The 19,666-nt window shown below is 42.4% G+C and overlaps 1 protein-coding gene across 2 annotated transcripts; it reads left to right on the top strand.

The window, feature by feature from the left end:
- Positions 1–139: 139 nt before the first annotated feature.
- Positions 140–16,789, top strand: arhgef3l (Rho guanine nucleotide exchange factor (GEF) 3, like). Of its 2 annotated transcripts, XM_079523731.1 has the most exons (13): positions 140–297; positions 627–669; positions 783–836; positions 2,112–2,168; positions 2,918–3,025; positions 4,088–4,249; positions 6,683–6,745; positions 7,676–7,772; positions 8,120–8,196; positions 10,958–11,215; positions 11,885–12,055; positions 14,299–14,491; positions 15,684–16,789. In XM_079523731.1, exons 1-13 carry the CDS (start codon positions 263–265, stop codon positions 15,920–15,922), a joined length of 1,557 nt encoding a protein of 518 aa, XP_079379857.1. In that variant the 5' UTR covers positions 140–262; the 3' UTR covers positions 15,923–16,789. The 2 variants fall into 2 exon arrangements, with proteins under 2 accessions (XP_079379857.1, XP_079379858.1); XM_079523732.1 differs by lacking the exon at positions 783–836 and having other exon boundaries at positions 141–297.
- Positions 16,790–19,666: the final 2,877 nt, after the last annotated feature.

Here is a 19,666-nt window from a genome sequence, read left to right as displayed (position 1 = left end):
AGAGGTTCAACTCTGCGTCCTGTCTGTGAAATGAGCAGAGTGCATACGTGAAGAAACGCAGCCCTTAAAGGATGTGGTTGAATCTGCGAGAACAAGGAAGAGCAAGAGGGCAGAGCGGAACGCACTGAGGGCTCTGGCTCTATGAACAACCATACATACTATCCACAGGTGACTGCAAAACCTAAGAGGGAAATCTATATATATTTTTTGGCAATTCCATTTTGAGGAGTGCTCCGTGAGAATGCATTGATGACCAGAGAAGATGGAGACTGAGGCTGGGAACACATGCACTTCCTGGTATGATGCTGCTGGTCATTTTAGCTTGTATGAATTAAATGCTGCTCTTCATTTGACACAGACTAATGCTTATTTCTCTTGGTGATTAAAAATTTCAATATGACCCCTTTTTTAAGCTGGTGCATTATACTGTAAGCTGATGTGTTGCTGTTGTGAAGGATTGAAATCGCAACATTTTACTGCGCCTGATTTCCTTTATTTTCGTGTCATTGTCCTGGTGGAAGTTTGCAACCTGTCCTTTTTTTAGATCTATGAATCAATTATCAAGAACTTGTCAGATGACAATCGTACGTTTGACTGTCTTCTGGTGGTCGCTTGTGGTTCATTAGGTCTTCGAGGCCGAGAGACTTTGAAAGCCATGACCATGCCAGGGTAAGTGTCTCTGAATTTGTCAATCTCCCTTTTCCTCCTCGCTTAATTCTAGCAAAGCTCTGCCTTTTCTTTCATGTGCTCATCCACTCCTTTTCACACACGTCTGTCTGTAGAAGAAGAGAAAGCAGGAGCCAGACCCTTCTGACCATATAAACAGAATAACAGAGGTGGGTAACGTTGTTCTGTAGTCTCTCCTTGCCCATCTCTAGTGCCTCAATCTTCATTTCGCTGTCTCTAGCTAATGGTTGCAGTGGTGTAAAAAGTACTACTCACATTTCTTTACTTGAGTAAAGTATCAATACTGCAATATAGAAATACTCCGTTACAACTAAAAGTCTGGAATTCAAAATTGATACTTTCTGTTTTTTGAAGTAGAAAATCTTTGAAAATAGACAATCTACAAGCTCAGAATGTGTCACATTGCGACACATTGTGAGCTTGTAGATTGGCTATTTTCAAATGGCCAAAATGTATATGTAGGACTGAAGTATTTAATGTTTTGTAATAATCAAAATATACAAAGTAACTACTTCAATAATTGTAATGTATTCAAAATATATTTGCCTCTGAGATGTAGTGGGGTAGAAGTAAAAGTAGGAAGACTGGATGTTTCAAGTAAGTACCCAAGTAAATGTACTCAGTTACTTTTTACACCACTGAACGGAAGTTAGTCAACCTTACCTTTTGTTACCACAGTGCCGAGTGCAGAGCTTAGAAGTGCTCTGCAGTGCACTCGCTCATTACAGTTAAAGGTCTCTTCCTTTATTCAAGAACGGAACGACTCAAAGTGATGCTTCTTTAACCTTGGACCAAGACCGTCACAGATGTATTTGACCCATTCTGGCATTTTGTCATTCTCTGACAAAGACCCACCAATGTTAGAATCCATTAAAATAAATCTCTTGACAGTCTTGCTCCAAGGCTAATGCTTCTTAATAGAACGTTTGCAGTACTCTTCATTCTTCACTCTTCTTCTTGCACATAACTGTCATCCTTATCTGTGTTATGGTGAAGTGTCACTCGCCTGGTAAAGTACTTCAGCAGCTGATGTGGTTAGTGTGGCAAACAGGCAGACATGTTGTATTGTAATACAACTGCACACACCCCATTCTCTGTGAAAGGTTCACACAGGAACTGAGAGCTCTGCACCCTGCAACACTTCCTCTCCTTTCTCCACATCTTTCTGTCCTCTTTCCTGATCATCTGCCATCTTTCTCAAACATGCTATATATGAAATAACATGTTTTTAATTTAGTCTTTAGTCGATATTGATTTAAAAAGCATTCAGACATTCTATTCCAACCAATGCATTTGGTGAAAGCCCTTCTTCCACACACATGCACGCACGCATAATACATGCACACACGTAGTGGAGGGTTATAGAACAGCCACGTGTGAAGTGATTCTTGTAAGTGACTGACTGTATTACCATATGTTATCAGGATGAAGAGGAGGATCAAGATGAAGAAATGATTTCAGACGCGGTGAAGGACTCGGAGGTGAGACACCGGCATGTATAAATATCAGGTCTTCAGGCCCATGCGTTCTATTTTATGTGTACATAAAAACTAAAACGGATGAGATTTAAAACGCTTCTCTGTGACATCTTGGACACCTTCAGCACTAAAAGCTGCTTCTAAATATGGAGCTCAGTTGTGTCCTACCGGAGAAGCCTGTCAATTCAATTATTGGCTTAGGAATACGACAAAAACTAAGATCTCCATGAATTCAAGGCTTCATGTTATTGATAGAAAATAAGTCATTTTTGGGGGATAAAGTACTCCTTAAAGAGGACACAGTTCCCGCAGATCTCAGGTCATACTGTAGGACAGGTCATTCGTTCCAAAGAGCAGGTCCAATAGCAGGTTCAATATAAAATTACATTGATCATCACTGATCATCCTCTATTGCTTTTTTACCCTCATGCCATCTGGACAAAGATACAGAACCTTGCCATGGAAAAAGGTCAATTTTAGTAGGAGTTTTGTCCCCTCAGCCATCGCAGCATTAAACAACCTGCCCCGCCGATAGGATGGTTCTGTATACAGTAGGGATCTCATGTTTTTGGTGTTGTTGTTGAAGTGGGTGTTTGAACAGACTGTAAAGACAAATATCCTTCGGGACAATAAAGATTATTATTATTATTATTACCGGTATTCATATTCATGTGGACCACATGCACCTAGTCTAGGATCAGTCAGGCCTGTCGGTCAGCACACTGACTGTTGTTGAATGTTTGTCTTTCTAGGAGCCCAGCAATAAAAGGGTCAAACCCGTGGTGAAGTCCAACAGCATGACGGGCCTCATCACCCCGACGAAGACCCCGGTCCTAAAACGATTTGGACTGTCCATTTCGGTAAAGCAACACACAAACACTTTATAGACCTGAGGCCCATTTTTTTTTTTTAAACAAAAAAAAAACAACTTAAAGGGCCACTTCACCCCTTTTGCAACCAGATCTTATTTTAATTATGTTTGGGTGACAAGAAACACTTTCCTGGTTTTTTTTTTTGGGTAATATGTGTGTTTAGATATTTTAGTATGTCCATGGGCTCCATGATGTCATGGACACTGGGCTCACTTATTTCCTGGACTACATCAAGGACTGTCTAAAGAGGACGAGACGCGAAGACCGTACGGGCGACGCCATGTTGCTCACATGGTGCTCCATGGAAGGAAAGAAACATGCAGTTGAGACCAGGAAGTTGGACACGACAAATCATAGATATGGCGCAAATGGCCCAGCAGATGGCGTGATGCCAATGAAAGGAGAGATGCTTGTACATTATGTCACGTCCAACCAACATTACTGTCTGTGTGATGTTCCATGCTGGGACTTACTTATCCATTTGCTGTTAAAACGTTAATATAAAAGGTAAAATGCAATGACGTGACATGATATGTACAAGCATATCTGTCAGTGGCATCACGCCATCTGCTGGGCCATTTGTGCCATATCTATGATTTGTCATGTCCAACTTCCTGGTCTCAACTGTTTCTTTCCTTCCATGGAGCACCATGTGAGCAACATGGCGTCGCCCGTACGGTCTTCGCGTCTCGTCCTCTTTAGACAGTCCTTGTACTACATGTTGTCTCAGTAAGACAGCCCTCCCCTATCCACAAGGAGGAGCAGTGGACCAAAGCATTATGGGAATTGTAGTCCAGGAAGGAAGTGAGCCCAGTGTCCATGACATCATGGAGCCCATGGACACCGACACTTTGAAATACTAAAATATCTAAATATCTAAAAACCCCAGGAAAGTGTTTCTTGTCTCCCAAACATCATTAAAATGTGGTTGCAAAAGGGGTGAAGTGGCCCTTTAAGTTTTCTGGAAAACTTTTATTTTTGATTCAAATTATTAGAATTTTTAAATGAACTTGCTATGCTGTATAACGTTGCTGTCTTCCACCATCGCAGCGCTCCTTCAGCGTTCGCACAGAGGCACGACCATTGACCCCGGCTCCGCTGCGCTCTCGCCAGAAGGCCTCGTCGTTTCCACGGAGACATCGCTCCAGCCAATGCTGGAGCGACACGGTGGGGAGTCACGACCTCACCGCCAAGGAGATCAAACGCCAGGAGGTACGGAGGACACATTCACAGCGTTATTCACACACAGCAGGGTCCGCCAAACTAATTGGCTGTATATGCACACAGAATAAGTCTTCCTACCATAAGACGCCTTCTTCGGCTCTGGGGTGAGTGCTTCTCGAGAGTAGGCAAGCTTTCCCCGAGATTCCTTGCGAAGCATAGCAGAAGCATGTCAAGCTTCCGCGTGCCTCACAGAAGGGGACGTTCGGTAGGCCAATCAGGGGCACGTTTGTGGCGTTACCGATGATACTAATAAGGCTCATTTAATGTACAGTGGTTCTCAAACCTTTTTAATTTCAAGGACACGCATAACTCTTGAGAGTGTCCTTGGAAGCTAATGGATCCTTACGGGTTGATTTGGTTCCATTTGTACACTCTCAGAGTTGAGAGTGTACAAACCGTATGATGCCTTTTGGAACCCACTCGAGGACACTTTGAGACCCACTGATGTAGCAGTGTGTTTCAAGTAGCCGACAGGCACAATAGCAGAACCCTGACTCTGTTTGACCAGAATTGAACAGAGCCTTCATTAGTTCATCGGTGAAGGAAGTAGGGAAAGGGACCCGGAAGTAGGAAGAGTTATTCTGTGTGCATAGAGCCTATTGATAAACTGAAAATGTAACCATCAGCAAAGCAAAAGCAAAGTTACTATATTTACCCAGGGTATCTGGGCTAAGCTCAAGAACTTGTTTCCAGCCAGGCCCTGCTCATAGAACATTTCATGGTAGTGGTTCAATGCCTTGCTCAAGGGCACTTCAGCGGTGGTAATTTTAACGTGTCGGACCGCTGATTCGAACTGGCGACCTTCCGGTATCAAGACCGCTCCACAATCCGTTCGGCCACCGCTGCCACTAAAGCGCAATGGCCGGCGCAGGGCTAAAGTACCTGTTGTGGATTTACAAGCTTGTAAGCTTGTTTGTGGGCTATATTTTAATAGCCAATCTATATAAAATAGGGCTTAAATGTTTGAACTGTTCCTCATTCCGCTGGGGACCCCCTGTACCCCTATTTGAGAGCTCATATCTGGGTCTGTATACCAGTAAAGTAAACTCGGTCAAGGCAGGCCTTCTCAAAGTGGGTGCCTTGACGCAAGTCCAGGGGTGCCTCAGAATACTTTGATAATATTTGGAATTCATCAATGTCACTTCAGTTTAACCACTTAGACCATCTAGACTTAGTAAAATGGACCCACGCTAAACTGTACTTGGTGCGTTGTATACAAGTTATTTTCAGTCTGTCCTAATGGAAACAAATGTTCTCTCCAGTTTTCCTCTTGACTAAGAAAGAAAGATTTGCATATTATGTACGTACTGTTAATATGACCAAAGGTGCAAAAGAAACAATACAATTCAGGGGTGCCGTGCGTCAGTGGTTTTCAACCAGTGGTCCCTGAGGGGGTTCCAGGTGGTCCCCAGCTAAGTTATGGAAAGTTGGTAACCAAAATGGACCCTTATGTTATAGATCTTTAACTTTTGAGAGCATGAAATTAAACCAAATGGATCCTTTCGGGTCCATTTAATTTCATTTTAAGCTCTCACGAGTTAAATTATTGTTAAACATCTGCATTACTTAATTAACAAGAAGTCTACACAATTTGAGAATGTAGAAGAATTGTTATTTTGATCTCCTATATTTTACCAACATCAATACAGCATGGAATTGTAAATATTCAAAGTATTGGGCCTTAGAGGCTAAATCTCATCAAATAGTGGTCCGTGGCTCAAATGCCGAATAAAATAATGGACCTTGATATGAAAAGGGTTGAAAACCACTGCCGTGCGTGGATTATTTCCAGGGGGGATGAGCACTGATGAAGCACTGGTTTTAGGTTAGGTTGCTGACCCACTGAACTACATATGGGTGCTTGGTGGGTGTGCTTCTCTCTGAAGCAACTCTGCAGGAGATTGTGAAAGAGGAAGTGAGCTGGCACTATAGAAGACTCACTTCCTCACTTCCTGTTTGAAGAAAATCAGCTGTGAAAACTCACTGCATGCATGGTTGGAGAGAATCGACTATTTGCAAATGGCCACAATGTGTATAGGGCTCAAGTGGTTAATGTATGTTTTCTAAAAATAATCAAAATCTACAAAGTAACTAAAGTTTTCGAATAAGTATAGTGGCGTTAAAAGTATAATATTTGTAGATGTAGATGTAGTAGAAGTAAAAGTACAGAACATTGGAAATATTCCAGTAAAGTAAAAATACCTAAATATGTTACCTAAGTACAGTAGCCTACTTGAGTAAATGAACTTGGGCACTTTACATCACTGTGTGTGTGCGTGCGTGCGTGCATGCATGCGTGCGCCTGTGTGCATGTGGTGGACCTGGGTACATACAGTATACTGTGTGCATGTGGTTTGTTGTGAGTGGTATGTGTGGGAAGTGAAGTGTTCCAGTGTTGACAGTGTGTTTGGTCCCCTGCAGATCATCTATGAGCTAACTCAGGGAGAGAGGCAGTTGATCGATGACCTCAGCCTGGTAAAGAAGGTACATACATTAATTTACTGATTAATTTGATCTATTTTTACTTCTGTCTGTCACGGAACAAACCCTGCTCAGTGCCCTCATCTGATTTGATTTATTTGTCACAATTAAGACAACACAAAAGACATAACAAAGAGGAACGCCATAAATGGGCTTATACAAGGCCTCGACCTACATAGCGTTGCCCAAGGGCAGAAACATCAAGCATCAGCTGGTTTTGAAGTTGAATCCTGGAAAGTAACGGTTTCGGACATAGGAGGTTTCCCGACGATATAACGCAACAATAAACCAGAAACTATGAGCTGGTTACTAAATATTAAACAAAAACAAGTCTAGGGGCGACGGTGGCTCAGGGGTAGAGTGGCCGGATGGCAACCGCAAGGTTGCCAGTTTGAACCCGGGCTCCCCCAGAGTAAGGGTCCCTGCACACTGAGCGTGTTTTTCGGATTTTTAGCTGTGTTTCTCCATCAGTTTTCCGAAAAACATGTCCAGTGTGCAACCACCTTTAGTGTCGAAGTGTCCTTGAGCAAGACACTGAAACCCTAATTGCTCTTGATGTGCTGGTTGGTGCCTTGCATGGTTTCCGCCGCCATCGGTGTATGAATGTGTGTGTGTGTGAAAGTGTGCACAATCTATGTAAAGCACCTTTGCATAAAGGCGCTATATAAATGCACCATTTAGCATTTATAAAGAAAACTGAAATCTTCTTCTGTGTTTGCTGTCATGTGTACTAAGAGCCTCTGTTTAATCTTCGTGTGTGTGTGTGTGTGTGTGTGTGTGTGTGTGTGTGTGTGTGTGTGTGTGTGTGTGTGTGTGTGTGTGTGTGTGTGTGTGTGTGTGTGTGTGTGTGTGTGTGTGTGTGTGTGTGTGTGTGTGTGTGTGTGTGTGTGTGTGTGTGTGTGTGTGTGTGTGTGTGTGTGTGTGTGGGGTCAGGTGTATTATGAGCCTATGCTAAAGCTGGAGCTCCTGACAGAAAGTGAGCTGGGTCATATCTTTGGAACTCTGGACAGTCTCATTCCCCTCCACGAAGGTACATCTAACTAACTCTCTGCAAGAAACTGTGCAACTCACTCCTTATCAGTGTTGCCAGTCGGGGAATGTTGAACTATCGGAGGCTTAAAATTATCGTGTTTTTCAGACTATAGCGAAACTACCAATCTACAAGCACACAACACATGGCATTTTCTTATTGCTTATTTGCACATTTAAAAAATAAGCACAGCAACAGCATAATAGTTGGTTGTGCAGGTTTAGGTTTAATTAATGTATTAATTAGATTATTATAATGTATACTGTTGTGTCTGTAGTGTTGTATCAACATGTGTTGTTGTGAAATCAGTGCTGTCTCTTTTCAAAACATTGCCCGTTCATGCACAGACCTCCTGGCTCGCCTGGAGAGGCTGAGAGGATCGGAGAAGACCGTTGGAGAGGTGGGGATCACCCTGCTGAACTGGGTGAGGTTATTATAGTTAATACAAATATCGAAGCAAAAAATGTAAACTAGTTTTTGTTAAAAGCCAAAAGGGGCTTTTACAAGGCCTCTACCTACCTACATATAACACAACAAAACATTACCCAATCAGCTGGTTATTTAAAAAAAAATAACCAGCTTCTACTCTGCATGGATTAAAGTTCACCACGACTGATATCAGTCATTTGAATTCCATTGAATCTAGCATGACTTCTATGTAAGCATGTTGCACAGCAACAATAGACGATCTACAAGTTCTCAATGCGTCACAGACACATTCAGAAAAACAATAATGGAAACGAACAAGAGATAACTAACTGAAATGGCATTGCGCATTTACAAAACTTTTTATCAAGGTGTAGCTCGCACAACTCCAACCAGTCTCAAACTTCTTGAGCATTCTTACCGGGTGCGCGGTCGGGTAAATAACTTTACAGAAAAATCTCTAGAATCTCTAAAATGCATGTAGCATGGTTATGGTATGCTACAGAGCAGTATCCTATGGTTGCTGCTGCAGTGCTCTGTAGCATACCATGCCAACATTTAAATAAATTAAGAGTGCCTTAAAACGTGAGTTCCGTGAGTGCTGGTTTTCTCTTTTAGAGATTTTTCTGTAAAGGCATTTACAAAACTAACTACTTTTTTAACGATTATTTTATCATTACTCTGTTGTGTGCTGCTGCTTTGTAAGGAAGCCAAACCAAAATACTAAAACCAAGCAGTTAAAAAAACCAATACAAACTAGCAAATCTGGTCTAAAAACAAATTAAAACTGAATTAGAAAATAAAATTGTCAAAACAAAATAAAAACTAAACTACAATGACAAATTGCAAACGTTTTAATTTATAACCTTGGTCTGGTGTGTGTGAACTCACTGAACTGGGTCAGACCAAACGCCATGCGGGAGAGGAAGTACACAACTGAACCTCTTGCCACTTCCTGTGTGTGTGTGTGTGTGTGTGTGTGTGTGTGTGTGTGTGTGTGTGTGTGTGTGTGTGTGTGTGTGTGTGTGTGTGTGTGCGTGTGCGTGTGCGCGTGTGCGCGCGCGCGCACGCACTACAGTATGGGGGTCCCTGGTTTAAAATGTGGAAGAACACATGTTAAATTGGTCCTTGACCTGAAAACGTTTGAGAATCACTGATCTAAGTCAAGGCAATTTTATTTATATAGCACCTTTCATACACGAGGCAATTCAAAGTGCTTTACAGAATAAAAACAAATACAGAGTGCAACAGTGCACTTTAAAAATGAATACAGATTATAATAGGTACAATTAAAATAAGATAAAGGAGCATACAAATACTCCCACCTTTGATAAAAAACACAGTTCATTTAAAGATGGAGTGCCGTGATTTTTGTACTTTTTCTGTTTTGCATGTGTCTATGGAGTTAACATTACTCTAATAGACCCCCAGGTGTGGTTATAATATTCAAATATGTCTTCCCTGTGTATGTTTGGTTTCTTCCTGAAAGTTGAAAGCCTTTGAGTCAAAAGGCCCAATCGCAATAACACCATTTTAGTGTCATCATAACCCTAACCCCTCCCTCATTATCATACAACAACAGCTGTGGGCGAGGCTTAAGTTCAGGTGGGTAGTGCTAAGGTGAAAACCAGGTATACTTAATGAACTGGTGGGTGTGGCCACATACAAACATAATTTTAACACTTTCTGTACACTTTTTTGAAAGAAATCTTCCTCCTAGTATAATCATAATACCTGATGACCATGTTTTAGGGGGGGGGGGGGGGGGGGGGGAATCACGGCACTACATCTTTAAGGCAAGACCTAGCTGTTATTAGACATCATTAGGATAGGCAATGTTAAATAAATAATACATTGGACTTAAAAACAGCTATGGTTCAGGATTTCCTAATGTAACTTGGAATATTATTCCAGGTTTGTGGTGCATAATAGTGCAATGCTGCTTCACCATGTTTAGTTCCAACTATGGGGTGAACAAGTAACATTTTAGCAGTGGACCCCCAAACTTTTTAGCTCAAGACCTCTGTCCAGACTACAAAGTGACGTCATTCAGAGGTTCAGTTGTGGGCGGGTACCGTCCTAAATTCGTCGTTTCGGTGCCGCCGAAATGTTGTGACATCCCAAAATAATTTTGGCGTGCCAGCGGTGTTTACTCATTCATTCAGCCCAGCTTCAAGTTAATTTTGCCGGCACAAACAGTTTCATGTAAATTACTTCTGCCTCGCCCAGGCTGGCTGGAGGATGCACCGGCCAGCGAGGCCACAAACATATTCATGTCAAGGACTCCGATATTTACAAGCGACATCAGCGCTAGCCGTGAGAGAGTATGAATTGACTTTTATAGAGCCGCAATTTTAGTCGGGTCGGGGACCAATCCTGAACTGATTTAATTCGGCTTTAAAAGTGGAGTATGAATGGACCCTTACTTGTAACCCATAAAAATGTGTCCGCGACCCAAACATGGGTCCCGATACCACTGTATGGGGAAACAGTCGTCCCACGTTGCAAAATACAATGTAAAGATATTTTAAAATATATTTTCGTGAACTGAAATGCAAGCTTACTAACTCGGATTTCGGGAGGTGTAGTTCCAGACTCTATAGCATTCGTTCGGAGATTGTGGAATATTTCATATTTGTCTGGCTACGCGAGACTATTAACTGATCTAAAGACATCCTTGGCTCTCTCTCTCTCTCTCTCTCTCTCCCTCCCCCCCCCCCCCTCTCTCCCTCCCTCTCTCCATCAATAATTGCGTGCAGTTCCCGTGCCTGGACTCCTACGTCACCTACTGCTGCAACCAGGTGGGGGCCAAGGCCCTGCTGGACCTGAAGAAGCAGGACAAGCGGGTGGAGCACTTCCTGCGCCTGTGCCAGGAGTCCTCCTTCAGCAGGAAGCTGGACCTGTGGAACTTCCTGGACCTCCCGCGGAGCCGCCTGGTCAAGTACACCCTGCTGCTCAAAGAGATCCAGAAGTGCACGCCCCCGGACCACCCCGACGAGGACACACTGCCCGATGCCGTGAGTTAGCACTGCAGCATGTGATACATACTGGAATATGTGCTCCACCTGTCTCTCGCTCACACACACACACACACACACGCACACACACACACACACACACTCACTCACTCACACACACACACACACTCACTCACTCACTCACACACACACACACACACACACACACACACACACACACACACACACACACACACACACACCAGTGAGTTAGCACTGCAGCATGTGATACATACTGGAATATTATATCAAAACTATGACGGAAAATGTTCGTCGACTATCTTTTTTGACTGAATATATTGACAATTTTGTCAACAAATAAAAACTAGACTAAAATGTCAGGGAGGTACTAGTGTAGAAGAGATCCAGTAGATTGTAGAAGTAAAAGAAAAGTAATTTTATGTTTGGTTGCGCTCGGGTGTTAATTGCACTCTGAAAATTGCATCATGAGCTTGTAGATCCGCTATTTTGAAAAGATTTGTATACATTTTTTACATTTGAAACCTCCTGCATAATCGGAGTACTTTCGATACGAGTACATTTTGTCACCAATACTTTTGTACTTTTGTTACTCAAGTAAATGGACTTTCACTGATATGCAGTATCAATACTTTTACTTAAATTAAAAACATGTACCTTTCCCACCACCACTGCTGTGCTTGTGTGCAGTTGGACCTGATCCATGACATCGTGTCCGAGGTGGACCGGAAGACGGGTGAGGCCGAGTGCCAGTTCTACAGGAAGGGGCTGTCCTACCTGGAGGAGAACCAGAGACTGCCGGAGATCCACGCGTCCCGCTTCATCTACTGCCACGGAGAGCTGAAGAGCAGCAAGGGACAGGTAGGGTTGGGAACCTTTTGGATTTGAATGATTTCGGTTCCTTAACAATTCCCTTTTAACGGTCCGATTCCGTAACTTGTCCGTAAAATGTCGTTTTTATGTGGACATGCCCACCAGTTCATTAAGTATGCCTGGTGGGTGGTGATGGGTGGTGATCCATCTGAACTGAAGCCACACCCACAGCTGTTTTTGTTTGATAAAGGGGGAGGGGTTAGGGGAGGGAATGATATTGTGATGTCACTATAATCACAGTTTTTTTTTCATTGCCACGTTTGACTGTCAAGGTTTCAGTGTTTAGGAATAAACCCTAAATACAAAGGGAAGACATTGCACATAACAACCACACCAAGGGGTCTAATAAAGTACTGTCACCTCATAAACACATGTAAAACGGAAGAAAAACAAATACAAAAATCATGGCACTCCCATCTTTAACGATTCCTAGGTGGTTCCAACTGGACCCTTACAGGACTGTAACTCTGAGGCCCCCTTTCCACCGGTTGGTTCCCAATGGGAACCGGTTCAGTTCTTATTGGTTCTTAGTCCATGAGCCAGAGCTCCAAAATTGGAACGTTAATTATGAATTGAGTGGGAAAAACTATACCTATATTAGATTATCACCATGAAACTTCCCCAATTGAGTACTTACACGAAGACAATGATTTATTGTATTATACATTTTACATTTTTAAATATGCAAATGAGGCATTATGTAGTAAAATATGCAAAATAATCGAAATTATGAAAAAGCTACTACTGTGGAAAGGTTATCATGTATTAATTTACTTGTATTGATCCTATAAACAATTTAATATAGGTCTAGTTTTTCCCACCAATTTTGGAGCTCTGGCTCATGCACTAAGAACCAAAAAGAACTGAACCGCTTCCCATTGGGAACCAACCGGTGGAAAGGGGGTCTGTGAGTACAAATGGAACCAAATGGACCCTTACGGGTCCAATACGGGTCCATTTGGTTCCATTTGTACACACATTTGAGAACCACCGGTGTTGTACTGATTGCATAGTAGATGTCAAGTCCACATGACCAGCTCTGACAGTGTGATTAAAAAAAAACGGTTGCAAATACGATGGAACCGTTTCTTCAATCTCTGAACCGGGTCTGAAAACTAACATACATACATACATTTTTGTTTTATAAAAAAGCCCTAAAGACGTACACGTATACACGTCTGAGGCCAAAATTGCGTTAATGTATAAAAATATTTTGAATATATATATATATATATATATATATATATATATATATATATATATATCCGTTGATCCTAGGCTGAAAAAAATCTCCATCTCTGCTGGTCTTTAAATAATAAAAAAAATAGTTAGTTACTTAGTTGAGAAGAGAACTGCCTAAGAGAAGTATGACAATAAGGTATATGCAGGTCCTTGGATTGACGTGTCACATATATGAATGAAATTAATATCTGAATTTAAAGAAGAAAAATCATTTGGAAAATCAATGCCATATCAAGCCTTAAGGCCTTGATATGAAAAAGGTTGAACACCACTGCTTTAATGGGCTAATTTCTGTCTCTGAAAGGGGGCAGAAATACAGCTGCCTGTGAATGCACAATTCTAAATTTAGCTTCTTATATATATATTTTTTGTCCCTTTGTTTGCTGCTGTACAGTGTGTTCTGCTGCTGCCCAGAGGCAGATTATTATTACAAAACATACATTAACAACTTCAGCCCTAGATTCATTTCGGCCATTTGAAAATAGCCGATCTACAAGCTCACAATGTGTTGCAAAGCAACGCATTGTGTCGCAAAGCGACGCATTGTGAGCTTGTAGATCTGCTATTTTCAAAAGATTTTTATACATTAACACAATTTTGGCCTCGGACGTGTGGTTTCGAACCCGGGCTCCCCCAGAGTTAGTGTTGAAGTGTCCTTGAGCAAGACTCTGAACCCCTAATTGCTCCCGATGTGTAGGTTGGTGCCTTGCATGGTTACTTTCCTCCGGCATCGGTGGGTGAATGTATGGGTGAATGTAATGCATAATCTGAAAACTTGTGAAATGGGACATTTAGCATAATGAGTATTTTCTACTTTTGGTACGTTAAGTACATTTTGATACCAGTACTTTTGCACATTGACTCAAGTGCATTTTGAATTCCGCACTTGTACTTGTAACAAGAGTATTTCTACAGTGAATAATTTATACTTTTTTACTTAAGTAAAACATGTGAGTGACTTTTTTCCCCATCACTGCCCATGAATGCAGCGGCTGCATGTGTTCCTGTTCGAGCTGGCCCTGGTGCTGACCCGGCCGGGTGAGGACAAGGAGGGCGGCCAGGTGTACCAGGTGTACCGGCAGCCTCTGCCCAACGCCCTCCTTAACCTGGAGGACATCCCCGACGGGGAGGCCAGCGGCGGGGGCACCTTCAGAGGGGCATTCACCGGGGGCAACGATAAAGGTACCTTCAGAGGGGTGTTCATAGAGGCAATGATAAAGGTACCTTCAGAGGGGTGTTCATAGAGGCAATGATAAAGGTACCTTCAGAGGGGCGTTCATAGAGGCAATGATAAAGGTACCTTCAGAGGGGCGTTCATAGAGGCAATGATAAAGGTACCTTCAGAGGGGTGTTCATAGAGGCAATGATAAAGGTACCTTCAGAGGGCGTTCATAGAGGCAATGATAAAGGTACCTTCAGAGGGGCGTTCATAGAGGCAATGATAAAGGTACCTTCAGAGGGGCGTTCATAGGGGCAATGATAAAGGTACCTTCAGAGGGGCGTTCATAGGGGCAACGATAAAGGTACCTTCAGAGGGGCGTTCATAGGGGCAACGATAAAGGTACCTTCAGAGGGCGTTCATAGGGGCAACGATAAAGGTACCTTCAGAGGGGCGTTCATAGGGGCAATGATAAAGGTACCTTCAGAGGGGCGTTCATAGGGGCAACGATAAAGGTACCTTCAGAGGGGCATTCATAGGGGCAACGATAAAGGTACCTTCAGAGGGGCGTTCATAGGGGCAATGATAAAGGTACCTTCAGAGGGGCGTTCATAGGGGCAATGATAAAGGTACCTTCAGAGGGGCGTTCATAGGGGCAATGATAAAGGTACCTTCAGAGGGGCGTTCATAGGGGCAATGATAAAAGGTACCTTCAGAGGGCGTTCATAGGGGCAATGATAAAGGTCAACACTCATTATTAGACATCCATTGGTGCTCAAATGAGGGGGGGGGGGTTGGTTCTAGAATCTAGTGGTTACCAAGCCTTTTAGCTGGAGACCCAAAGTAGTGACAATAGCTACAAGCTCGCAATGTGACACGTTGAGAGCTTGTAGTTCTGCTATTTTCACTACTTCTTAAACATTTGTTTTGGCATTTATGGAATTTCTTATATTTTTGTTTTAAAAAAAAGATATCGACAAGAGCTTGTAGGTCGGCTATATTTGAAATGTTTTGGAAAAACATTTTGTCCGTGGCCATATGAATTTGGGGGCCCTCCTTCACACTCCTTGACATCAAAACGTTTGAGAGCCACTGATCAAACTAATTATAAAGCAAAAATATATTGGTGCTAACTCATTGGGGACTTTGTAATGCAGGGTGAATGTCATCCTTCTATATTTAACTTTCTCTCTCTCCACCGCTCCCTCCCATCAGTCAGGAACTGTTTCCGTGTGAGCAGCAGAGGGCGCTCCAAGGCCCAGTCCCACAGCCTGCAGGCCAACGACTCCTTCAACAAGCAGCAGTGGATCATGTGCTTGCGCCAGGCCATCGTGCAGTCCCGGGACAAGGCCACCTCGACCTCCTCCTCGCACCCGGACCCGGCCCTCATCCACATAGCCCACCTCAGCCTCAGCCCCTCGGACACAGAAATGACAGACCACACCAATCGCTGACTTTGAGCCGATTGTTTTTACCCAGCCATTATTGATTCTCAAGACATGTTCGTTTCGAGGACTCCCTTTATGGGGTGTATAGCAGTGACAGGGGCCAGTTTCCGTTTCTATCGATCCATTTGACACCTTTTATTTCCCCCATAGAGATTTCCCAAAATATGTATATTGTTTATTTTAGAATCAAGCCATCCAGGATCCTGGTGAACCATGGCCATAAAACATTTGATTCTGTGGGAAAATAATAATAATAATAATAATGTATTGATTGGAATAATTTGCTGTATGATATACTACATTTAATAAATACCCTTTATTTAGTGTTAAAAAATAAATAAATAGAGCCATGATTCACCGGGACCGTGGATGGCTCGATACTAGGCCTAAAATAATTGATAATATTTTTGGAAATCTCGATGGGAAAAATTAATGTGGTCTGGATCGAAAGAAACAGAAAATGGGTGCTATACTGCTATGCCCTATAGCTCCGAGAGTGTGCAGTTCCGTTTGGTTTCATTTGTTTTGTGCACACTCTCTCAAGAGTTACAGACGGCTGTGTAAGGGTTCCGTTTGGAACCCCGTCAAGAGAACCCTGAGGGTTCCCCTCCTGGACTCTACACTTTGAGAACCAATGGTTTTCCACGATAGACTGTGAAGTGATCATTTGGTACATTGGCCCCGAAAAGGACTTAATTCTCTGTTGGTTGTGAATGATTATTTTTGCATAGACCGTCACATACACAATCTGTAGAGACTGTGTACAGATTGGAAGCAGTATTAGCTGGATGTGAATCATGTACCTCACAAATTCTATCTATGCAGTATTGTTATTTTCTATTGTTTTTTAAATAAACTGACACTTAAGTCAAATCAGAGGCTCTTTGCAAAGGAAGGACTATTAATATTGCAGTGTTAATTTCGTCGACTATGACGAAAAATGTTCGACCTTTTTTTGTTTTTTCACTGACGAAAACTAAATAAAAACAGAATAAAGAACTAAACTATGATGACTAAATCTAAGATTAAATACATTGACAATTTTGGCAACAAATAAAAACTAGACTAAAATGTTAGGGAGGGACTATAGTGGAGAAGAGATCCAGTAAGACTAAGACAAGTAATTTTATGCTTGGCTGCACTCGGGTGAAAATGCAGATCTACAAGCTCACAACATGTCGTGCTGCAATGTGTGAGCTAGATTTAGTCGACTAAATGTCATGATATTTAGTCGACTAAAACTTAAACACTTAAGGTGACAACGTTTTTTTTTTTTTAAACAAACTAAATGCAAAGTTGCTGTCAAAATCAACACTGGCTAAGAATAGGCAGCACAATCTAGAGACAAGATTAGCAGATTATCTCTCTCACTCCCTCTCTCCCTCCCTCCCTCTCTATCTCTCTCCCTCCCTCCCTCGCCCAGGGAGAGCGAGGTAGACTTACAGAGGTAGAGCCACACAGACATCAAGTGAAACCGTAGCCGTCCCCTTATGCAATTTTTAACAGCTCAGCAGGTGATGGGAACAGTTTGGTGGGACACTTTGTCCACAGATAAAGTGACCGACTGATCAGGTGAGTGCGGATCTGTCTCTCTGTTTGTGCTAATGCTATATATACAGTATGCTTTGTTTACGCAGCGTTATACACAAATATAACTAGTTTGAAGTATTGTAGGTTGTTTGCTGACATCATGCTTAGCAGGGCGAAAGTATAGCCAGAGCAGTGACAGGGTATGAGCAAGTGTTTGTTGAATTCTTGTGTATATTTTGAGATGTTCTTGACATGGTCTTTGTTATATAAGTGACCCTGCCAAGTGTCCAGGGTATCCCAGGACAGGTCCGCTGTAGTAGTACATTCTCATTCACAAGGCTTAGTGTAAATACACTCTGCAGGAATGTCTTTCTGGAATAAGAAGTGCTCTTAAAGGGACATGTCGGCCTTTTGTTGACATTTTTGCCGCTTCACCTCCCAATGTATGAACGAATGGACCATTGTAAAGCGTGTTGTGTGCTTAGAAAGGTGCTAAAAATTAGTTGTCTCCTTTGTCAAAATGTGGTGCCTAATTTATCGTTGCTGTCAGGGCAGAAACCTCTTATCTCCACATTCTAACTCATTGTGTTTTGTTCTTCGTAAATGAATGCCCTACTAGATCATGCTGCAGTGGCACACAAAAGTCCCCGTTTCGAGCTTGTAGATCTGCTACTTTTGCCGTTTTTGAATTTGAATCATGAAAAGTAACAGTTTTGGACATGATGAGGTTTCCACCCGACACTAGGGAGACGATATGCTTTGTTGTGTGTCTGCGTCGTACACAATAACAGATCTACAACGCTCAACCACGTGTCATGTGAGCTTGTGTACATCCGCCTTGCTTGGGAGCTTGTAGATATGGGTGTTGGGCACATTTAGTTGACACCTAAACTGTGAAATGTAAGTGAGAACACCAACATCAGAATACAATTGTGTGGTTAAGGTTTGTGTGATTTTGAGGTGTTTATGATATGTTTTAATTTAAAGAGACATCAGACTTCAATAACAATGACGAGCAGGCCGATTACAGTATATATCTCAATAACGGAAAAAGACAAAAGAAAACCGTTTTCTTCAATTAAATCCTTAAAGGGGCATTCCACTCATTTTCAACATTTTACTATGTCATTAATATACCTTAGAGCTGTTTCCCCTTTAAGACAAAGAACCTACATGTGAATTAATTATGGTTTGTGTCAAACCATAACAAGCTGGCTCTCCAACATGCATGTTTGTATATTTTTAAGAGTTAACAGTTTTTATATGGCTCGTTTTATTCTGTTGCTTATGTGAAGCACTTGTTTTAGTAAAGTGCCATACATAATACATATGAAGATCTTTATTACCGTACTATTTATGATTATTAAATTCACAGAATTGACTGCCAGGATGCATCAAATTAAACTAAGAATGTCCCTTTAACAGTAAACACTTTAATAGTCACGGATTAGGGCTACATCTTTAACTATTTGCCATGAATTATCCTACTGGCATGAAAAGACATATCAAGCAATCAATCAAGCTTTATCTATACAGCTCAATTCAGACAAGTGAAGTGCAGTGCAATGTGCTTCACAGGAAAAATATGCTTTTATGATGCTTTTATGTAAAAAAATACACCAAAAGTTAAAACGTGGAGATAAAACAGATAACGATGGCGACATATAATTCAAAAGTGATTCTCCATTTCAGACAGTATAGTCCAGGAGGAGGAGGACGCGGCAGCAGCCAGCATTTCACCGGAGAGCGAGGTGCAAAGAAAACCACCTGGCCTGTTGTGGCTGTGGCAGTCCTTCTACCACCTGACACAGAGTCCAGACTGTGGCAGTCCTTCTACCACCTGACACAGAGTCCAGACTGTGGCAGTCCTTCTACCACCTGACACAGAGTCCAGACTGTGGCAGTCCTTCTACCACCTGACACAGAGTCCAGACTGTGGCAGTCCTTCTACCACCTGACACAGAGTCCAGACTGTGGCAGTCCTTCTACCACCTGACACAGAGTCCAGACTGTGGCAGTCCTTCTACCACCTGACACAGAGTCCAGACTGTGGCAGTCCTTCTACCACCTGACACAGAGTCCAGACTGTGGCAGTCCTTCTACCACCTGACACAGAGTCCAGACTGTGGCAGTCCTTTTACCACCTGACATAGAGTCCAGACTGTGGCAGTCCTTCTACCACCTGACACAGAGTCCAGACTGTGGCAGTCCTTCTACCAC

Source organism: Electrona antarctica, assembly GCF_951216825.1.
Source record: "Electrona antarctica genome assembly, chromosome: 2".
NCBI classification, from domain to species: Eukaryota; Metazoa; Chordata; class Actinopteri; order Myctophiformes; family Myctophidae; genus Electrona; species Electrona antarctica.
This window is presented reverse-complemented; position numbering and strand designations above follow the sequence as displayed.

What these genes read in the sequence shown, in the direction of transcription:
- arhgef3l (XM_079523731.1), top strand. Translation starts at nt 263, where the DNA reads ATGGAGACTGAGGCTGGGAACACATGCACTTCCTG. An exon ending in GGGAACACATGCACTTCCTG is followed by an intron (nt 298 to 626) that starts GTATGATGCTGC and finishes GTGGTTCATTAG; the next exon opens with GTCTTCGAGGCCGAGAGACT. An exon ending in GATTTGGACTGTCCATTTCG is followed by an intron (nt 3,026 to 4,087) that starts GTAAAGCAACAC and finishes CCACCATCGCAG; the next exon opens with CGCTCCTTCAGCGTTCGCAC.